Source organism: Salvelinus sp. IW2-2015, linkage group LG3 (genome assembly GCF_002910315.2).
Source record: "Salvelinus sp. IW2-2015 linkage group LG3, ASM291031v2, whole genome shotgun sequence".
NCBI lineage: Eukaryota > Metazoa > Chordata > Actinopteri > Salmoniformes > Salmonidae > Salvelinus > Salvelinus sp. IW2-2015.
Window position 1 is genome coordinate 15,427,144 of NC_036840.1, and position 8,973 is coordinate 15,436,116.

Here is an 8,973-nt window from a genome sequence, read left to right on the forward strand (position 1 = left end):
TTCAGAGACACAATACAAAATATACAGGTATATTTTTAATCAGGCTCAGTTTTGCAACCTTTTGTATCCAAAAACATTTTTTAAAGTATTTACATAACAATGCTCAAAAAATGTCACTTTGGATATCAATACAACCACAAAAACCTGAACAAAAATAAGTTACTATAATTTTTACAAGGAAAAATACACAGGTATACTTTTATACAGACATACTGTACATGCAGTATAGCTTTGTCTTTTATCTGTCTGTCCTCCTCAAAGATGATAATTATTTCCTTTGTGTGGTCTATATAGTGCCATGTCATGCTCAACATGAAGTCAACACACAATAAGAGGCAAATCATTGATTCACATATTTATGTTTGAAAAGTGCCCAGTGGTTACAACACATCTGAGAGTGTAGGCTACTCTGGTAAAACTGGACCACATTATGAATAAGTTAAAGGAAACCAACTGATTTTAGGGTGGCATAAAAATAATTAATACTTCAAAATGGGAACTCATTATTTCAAACTTTTACCAATAATTTCTAACTATGCCATGAATAAGGCCTAATCATTTAATAATTGCTCCATAAAAATAAGACAATTGTTGAAACTTTGGCAGGATCTTTCCCTTTCGCAGTAGGAAAAAAAATATAATATATTATTATTTGCATGTAAACTTGTATCTAGTTAGGTCATGTAACATACTGATTGACAGTATGACCTTAGTGTAGCGTTGGGTCAGTTACATTCAAATTCAGTCAACTCAGGAAGTAAACAAAAATTCCAAATATTTTCTCTCATTGAAAAACATTGAGGAAAATTGGAATTGGAATGACTTTCAGTTTACTTCATCAATTGAAATAGAATTGACCCAAACCCTAATGACCAGCTTTTGAATAATATGCCTTCGAACTATGTACTACCACTGAACACTGAATAAAGCCACAAAATAGAAACAATTGATTCTTTGATGAGATACTCTCAAAAACCCTGACTAGAAATAATATGCATGTATAACTATCAATTATACCTGAACAAGGATATCATATGACCACTTTTACAAACAAACAATATTTTTTTGAAAACTGCACAGCAATTCTTCAAGACACATATTTTATCAACATAATAATATTATGTTTTATGTGCTACATATGAAACATAGGTAGTTAAAATAAAACTGAGCAAAAAGGGAAAAACATCCAATTTTGCACACTGCTACATTTTCTGCTTTTGAGGCGATTGGATTAAATTGAGTGCCAAAACTTTAGTGTAAATATTCAGTGCTTGCACAGCCTCCCTCCCTCCTATAAAGGCAGGCCATTTTGTATCCTGTCTTCTCTTCTTTCCCTCTTCTCTTCTTCAGGTCCTGAAGTACAGTATTTAACGAAAAAGGAGAACTTCTCAGCGCTGTGGGGAAAACAAATTCATATTAGCTCTGTTCACAGTAGGGGCTATGGGTACATAGCCTAAAGGTTATAACACATGCATAGTAAAGACAGTTAAGTTGTCCAGTATCATGCATTGTGTATTCTGCTGAAGCAAGAAAACAGTGCAAAAGTGTACATTAAATGTCAACATGTCACTCAAGACTGAATTCTGCAGAGAGAGAGCAGCATCTTGAAGAGCTCATTCTCTTGAAAACAACCCTTCCTCATGRAAAGCCTGCTGATGAAGTGTTACTACTGTTCTGCACTTGCACTAGGCTTGCTTAAGTTAATATTAGACCAGATAGCTGGGGCGTTTACCAAAGTGTGTCATCTACACGTTTTAACATCTCACTAAGGCTTAACAACTGAAATGCTAATGTTTATAATAAGGTTATTAGAACAACCTGGTTATGCTCCAGGACATTCTAATTCCACATGAACAAATAACATTATTCAGAGGTTATGTTATTCACACATCATTTCACACTCACCTGACAGTATACATTGGAAATGGATGATGATGAAGTTCTTATCTTGGTATTAGTGTTCATGTGTCCTGGAATCGTTTTTGCTGGGTGTCTGTTCTACTGACTTTGACACAACTGCATCCTTTTCACTCGAATGTGACTTTTTACCAGTACTTTGGGGTTCTGAAAAACACAATTTAAAGATATGTCAGTAAACAGTTTATCGCCAAAAAGCTAATTTCCCGCCCTGTTGAATAGTTCATAAATTAAGTTTATCATCAAGCTAAACAGCCAAGTGGTTATATAATCAGGCTATTCATTAGGTCAGAGCAGAACAAACATTCAAAACACAAGACGAGGAAGAAATCAAAGTGTTAAATAGCTTGACACACAAAGCGTGTCTTTCTGGAAAGTAAGTGTCGACGGAATCTATAAATGAGGGGTACAACGTATAGGCTTTTAGCGACATTGTACGATACAATTTCGCAGATTGTAACAATTTAATTCGACTGTGGCATATTGTGCGATGGAGACTAGCTGAATTGTTTTCGATTGGTTAACTCTAAAATCTTCAAGTAAATTTTCAAAACTGCATAATTTACCTGGATTTGCAGGTCTTTTCCTTGCCAGGTTGTGAGAGTGGTGACAATGCGTCTGCCTCTCGCTCTTCTCAGTCTCCTCGGATAGCTCAGCCCCGTTCGTAGGACAGCTCGGTCGGACTCGGTAATCATGATTCCCGTTATGGTCCACATTTCCAGAGGGCCAGACTCGCTTGTGAGGCGGTCTGCTGTAAAAGTCAGGCAGGTCACTGCTTTTCATGGGTTCCCATTTATAATCTCCCTGGGAAAGGGGCTTGTCGTTTAGGAAATCATAATTCCATTTGTCAATAGAAGCCTTCTCCATCTCTTTCATTTGAACCAAACACTCCCTCCTAAATTCGTCGTGATCTACCGATCCGAAAAGATTTCTGCGAATCCGGTGCTTCGTGTGATCCGTCGGACGCGGATCCACCCTTTCCAACGTCGGACTCCCATTCGAAAGACTAACATTTGACATGTTGTTGCACATATGAAAACGACCATAAATCGCGACAGTTTACCAGAAAAAAACAAGTATTCCTTTTAAATAAGAGACCTGAAACACAAGTTAGAGACGCATGCATAGCATCCGTAAAACAGCCAACGTGATTCCCCCTCCAAGCAAAAGACAATCTGCCCGAATAGTGAAAGCTTGGTTCTGTTGGTTGTTTTCTGCCGTTTGACTACGGAGCTAAATCGTCAGTACTGTACCAAAGATGATGGATATACTGACAAGATACATGTTTCTCCGCCACAATGGGAGTCGTTGTCCACAAAGCGGCACGGAAGGCTGTCTAGCTCCCGCCTACCCTTTCTTTGGATTGGTGAATACATCTCATTATTGTAATATATTTCTAAATATTCGATGAGGGTTGTTGACGTCAACCGCCTCTACTGAATGGAGAGAGATGTTATGATTCGAGCCTCATTTCATTAATATGCATAGCCATCTGAAGACAACTCCAATATAAAGTGTTTTTCCTTAAAGTTGCTGGTATGTCACGTCTTTCTTATAAATGTATATTCAATCAAATAAACCTCACTTAGAAAATAATCCATACATTTTTTTGTTGACCAAATTCGATATTTTTATTGACCTCCATAAAAATCGCCTTGCTTGGTGGGCGAAACAACGAAAAACGTCCCCTGCTGAAAGGAGACATGTTTTTTGCGGAGTTGGGCCTCTCTTCCTCTCGCTGGCTGTTATGGAAATCACCAGCGGCGACCGCTGGGCGATGACCAATCATATTGAGTGGTTCCCATGACGAATTTGACGCTATGCGACCCAAGGTTGGAGACCTTCTTCAGCAAAGATGGCTGACAAAAATACTTGTATGGAAGCAAATGTAGGTAATTATAACATCATAACGAGTCACGCAAAAAAATGTACAGTTGAAAGGAATATGTTATTTGATGTAGAGACAACCGATGATGCATATTTTTTTGTCATAAAGTTAATTGACGAAAACCCATATTTAGCAAGCTAGCGGACTAGCTAACATTAGCCAGCTAGCTACATAGCTTTATGGGTGTTGTGATGTCATGAGTATGAAATTGAGGGTGGGTGTAATTTGTGGAAAGTTCCAACAGGAATCTGTTCCAAAAACTTCGGAAAGTACAAGGTTGCCAACAAACAACGCATACAAATTAGCATGATCAATTCACATAGCTAACCAACGTTAGCTGCCGAATAGGCATCAACTCACCACGAAGCTTATTCTTAATGTTTGTCCATAGGCTAGCAGAGTAAGGACAGACATTTTTCGGAATAAAGGTGGTGAGTGAAAAACAATGACATAGCCCACTCTCTACCCGGTATCGTATTCTGCCGCTATACAACTGTGTATGCGTTGATTGTTGGCAACCTTATTTACAATGTTTTTGGAACACATTCCTGTTGGAATGTTCCACAAATTATACCCACCCTGAAATTGTAATTTGTGTTGTTTAATGTTTTAGGGACTCCTGAGAAAACCAGCAAACCAGGCTGTCGTCTTGTGAATGAGTGGATGTAACGAATCTATCTAGCTAAAGCATTTACTGCAAATTTTATGTACAATTTTGTACGCTTGCCTTGCTGATATTTCCCATGCAATGCAGCTGAAGTAACGTAGCTAGCTAAATTGTTTCTTGCTTATTGTGAAGTGGAGGATAAAAATACCTGTATGCCTATGGATGTGTAGCTAGATAGCCGATCTGTGTATGGACCCTAAAACGTTTGGGAACCTAGCTATATACCTCAGCTATCATAGCCTGTTGTATCGACTTCAAAAGATTCTGAATGGCATTAATAAAGCCTATGAATTGAGTAGAATATAATATAACTTTGTGCCAAGGATGCAAATCCTATATACATGTAGCTATTAACAAGCATGAGATCCCTACATTGCTGCCTGTACATTAAATATATTCACTGATCATGTATTCTACCTTGGCAAATAAAGGTGCGGTTCAGGTATTCATGTCTGTGAGACATTCTTTTTCCGTCATATCTAATACCAGGAGTATCAAACTCCATTCTTTGAATGATGCTGTGTCTGCATGTATGTATTACAATTATACACTTAAACAGTGTTTACCAATCCTGGTCCTGGGACATCAATGGTTATACATTGTAACTATGCAATAGACTAGAAACATGATTTAAGTAAAGGCTGATTTGTAATTCAAATATACAGGAAAAAAACTACACTACACTTCCTATGCATCATGTAAATATTCTAAAACCGGTTCATCTCAATATCTAACTCCCTTCATCTGCATTGATCTGAGGACACAGAATAGGTGTAGTATTATATCAAATGAGAGACTTAATTTCAACCAGTAGAGAATGTGAAACACTTTATTGAAAGAAGTTCATTATCCAAGTGTTCCAAATACATAATACATGCATTATCAATATTATAATTGTAATATGATATTACAAACACAAGTTCAATCTGTKCTTCAATGCACATCTGCTGTTCATTATAAAAACAGAGGAAGACAGAGGTGTGAGAGTGTAAAAGAAAGAAAGGGAAAGAGGTAAGAGCAGAGGAGTCAAAAGGAACAGGGAAGACAGCATATGATTGATGAATTAGTGCTACCCTAATGTTCTCTTGAGTTCATCACAATTACATACTGTAATAGTGTCTCTAGCAGTGTCTCTTAACAGCCTTAGGCCCCCAGTTGGCCCGAAGGTTATCTTAAGAGCGGGTGAGCTGGCGATGACGGGACTGGGGGTTGGCTTCTTCTCCCACATCAAAACATATCTGCAGATGAGAGACAGATGGAGAGATATAATTTAAAAAAACAAGGCTTAATCACGCTAACACTGTCAGTTATCATAATCATCAGGAGGTGAAATGCAAAACTGACCTTGGATGATTAACTCTGGGACTAGTACATCTCTCTGTATTTCAATGTAAAGCATGTCTTTAATAATACTTCCTGTTGACCCGACAAAGTGACCTCTCACCTCTGATCATGCTGTGCCCTCTATGTAACCAGTTCAGATGTGGGTGGGGTTCACCAACATAGCTGATATAACCTAGAGGATTTAGGGAGAAGGGAGGAGAGGGATGAAGTGAAGGAGAGAGACTGTTATTGACAAAATAAGGTAGTTAAAGAGACAGTGTTCAACAGGAATCTGTGTGTGTGTGGTCTCACCTGGTCTCCACAATAAGTGGCTGCAGTGTACTTTATACTGAAAAACATGCACAGACACACAAGGACAAAAAATATAGCGTAGTTATATAAATATATAAAAATTAAGTGTCTTACTATTCTCCATGGTTGGTCCTCTTGCCTATCCGTTGAAGGTGGAAGGAGCCACGGTTATACACCTGAGCCTGCTTACTGCACAACCCATCAATGAGATTGATACACAAGTATGTAGGTGTGGGTTATAGGGTGTCTAATTGTTCTAAATGTTTTCAATATGGGTGACTTAAAAGAGCCTGTTTTGTTTTTGTACAGACATCACCCATACAAGAACAGCACCCTCACCTGAGAAGTAGAAAAGGAGAGAAACTGTGAATTTAATAACTGCAGTTGACATAGCTAAGTAAATGAAATAATACTCTTAAGAGCCATACACATTGCAATAAAAGAGCATTTGGTTGTGCATAGTGTAGTCTATGATGTTGCCAGGGAACAGCACCCTCTTTGAAGAAGTAGGAGGTGACGATCTACCCCACACAGATTGCCTCCAGTGCTGTGTTGTTGGCCCCCATCCTTGAAACGTCCTGCAGAGCAGCAGACCTCTCCTCAGGCACACGGTGGCAAGCTCCAGATCCCATCCTGGTCCTCGTGTCCATACACATGAAGTTATGCAGGACACAGGTAGCATTCACATGCCTGAATTCCCCTTGGAGGCAGTCCCAGATGGCCATGGTGACCAAACCTTTCAGTGCCCTACATGGTAACTGTAGGCAAATGTTTTGAAGGTATCTCCAGTTACAAGGTATCGATAGGAATATGGAAGATAATGTCATTTTTTGAATTTTACATCACCAGGTCATTGTGGATTACTAAAGTATAATATCCCTTATAACAAATCATGATAACACTGGATAGATAAATGCATGTGCATGTGACAATAGCAGGATCATATCAAGGATAGAATCACAAATGAATACATAATTACCACTTGAAGCTTGGTGATACGTTGATCATTTGAATCAGCTGTGTAGTGCTAAAGCAAAAACGTGCACCCCTTTGAGTCCCCAGGACCAGGACTGAGAACCACTGCTCTTCATTGGGACTTCATCTGCAGACAGGCATTCACAGCTCTCTGTATCTAAAGACAGAAAACCTCACAAGAAACAGACTTCATTATACTCAATTAGACCACACTGAATATTATCTTACTGTTCTCAGTCCTCACTTCTAGGGACTGAAACTACACAAAAGTACCTGCCCTATCCAAAATAGCCTACTCTCTCACTTTGACAGTTGGGGCTGCTATCCTTTGACCCTCCTCCATGGCTGTTAGCTAGCTACTGTAGTATCTGGGATCTACATCTGTTTATATTAGTTACTATGCTGTTACTAAGCGGTGATGTATTACGACAGTGTTACGTTACTACACCTAATAGGAAATGCACATGCGCACTAGTGTGCCCGGGAACTGTAGAGCTTGAGAGGTTTGGACTAAACGAAAACTAACTGTACTCCCGTCTCCTGTCTGGTCATTTCTCCACAACACAAATATTACAGTGGCGACGAGGTGATTACACTTCTTTAARGGACATTGCTTGAAGGGAAGAATGTTGCGTGAGTAATGAAACTCAAAATAATTATGTAATTCGTCAGTTATTTTTTATTTTCTTTCGCCAGTAAAAAAAGGCTAAGCACTGGTACAGTGTTCAGGAGCTGCCAAGTAGCAAGACTATTGGAGTCCAGAATAGCGACACTGCCCTCTGGTGGTAAAAAAAAATTATAATCATTGAACCCATTGAAATTAGYCGATCTCAGTGGAGAAATATTGTCAAGAAGAAAAWAAAAGGAAGAAGGAACGTAACACGGTGTGTACATTATTACAAAGGAGTGCAGTGAATGAAGTAATTGCAGAAACTTCTGAAGTGAAGAATTAGATGAAAATTAAGAAAATTAAGGAATAAGGAAACTGAACAATTAACTGTGAAAATGGCAACCATTGGTCGAGTACCAGAGTTTGAGGCTACAAAAGAGGATTTTGATTCCTATTTGGAGCGTTTTGAGCGTTGGCTGGCTGCAAATGAAATCAAAGATGAAAAGAAAGCAGACGTATTTCTCTGTGTTTTGGGTCCAAACTGAGTATGGATTGCTGAAAGGTCTCATTTAACCAATAAAAGCAGTGGAGTTGAACTATGCAGAACTGACTGAAACTCTTTCAATGCATTTCAAGCCTAAGTCAATTCTCATTGCAGAACGTTTCAGATTTTACCAACGTCACCAGAGTCAAGGGGAAACCGTGGCTGACTACATCCTTGCTTTGAAAAGGCTGGCAAGTACATGTGAGTTTGCACAATTTCTTGATGATGCTCTTTGAGACAAGTTTGTATGTGGTCTCACAGGTGAAGCATATCACAGAAGGCTTCTGTCAGAGAAGGACCTGACCTTTCGGAAAGCCTGTGATATCGCACTTGGACTCGAGCTTGCCCACAGGGATACTATTGAGCTAATCGGGATATGCAGAACGTCAGAAAGGTGTTCACAAGGTCAGTGATGCACGTGGTGATAAAGGCTCACAAAAGTCACACTTTTCCAAGTCCCGTCCTCAAGGTTACACAAGAACAAAGCAGCCCACATATCAAAGGTCTAAGCCAAGTTGCTACAGATGTGGGGGAGATAATCATCAGCACAGTGAATGTCGATTCCAAAATGTAAAGTGCCACAATTGTGTTAAGGTTGGACATTTACAGAAAGTGTGTAAAGCCTCAAAACGCACAGCAAGAGCGCACAAAGTGTCAGACACAGCACAAGAAGAGGAAGGTACAACTGAAACAGTATTGGAACTGTTCACAGTGTACACAGCTCAACAACAAAACAA

At 39.1% G+C, this 8,973-nt stretch overlaps 1 protein-coding gene and 2 long non-coding RNA genes across 3 annotated transcripts; 1 reads left to right on the forward strand and 2 right to left on the reverse strand.

Annotated features, from left to right (window-relative positions):
- Positions 1-976: 976 nt before the first annotated feature.
- On the reverse strand, positions 977-3,170 carry LOC111951405 (cyclin-dependent kinase inhibitor 1B). Its single transcript, XM_023969477.3, has 3 exons — positions 2,484-3,170; positions 1,906-2,064; positions 977-1,394 (listed from the first exon to the last, which is right to left on the reverse strand). The coding sequence occupies exons 1-2, from the start codon at positions 2,947-2,949 to the stop codon at positions 1,955-1,957; spliced, it is 576 nt and encodes a 191-aa protein (XP_023825245.1). The 5' UTR covers positions 2,950-3,170; the 3' UTR covers positions 977-1,394; positions 1,906-1,954.
- Positions 3,171-3,720: 550 nt separating this feature from the next.
- LOC139022951 (uncharacterized) lies at positions 3,721-4,917 on the forward strand. The gene is made up of 2 exons (XR_011474029.1): positions 3,721-3,805; positions 4,419-4,917. It is a non-coding gene; the product is annotated as an uncharacterized lncRNA (long non-coding RNA).
- A 413-nt stretch (positions 4,918-5,330) lies between these two features.
- On the reverse strand, positions 5,331-6,960 carry LOC111981180 (uncharacterized). Its single transcript, XR_002879558.3, has 3 exons — positions 6,222-6,960; positions 5,917-5,988; positions 5,331-5,710 (listed from the first exon to the last, which is right to left on the reverse strand). It is a non-coding gene; the product is annotated as an uncharacterized lncRNA (long non-coding RNA).
- Positions 6,961-8,973: the final 2,013 nt, after the last annotated feature.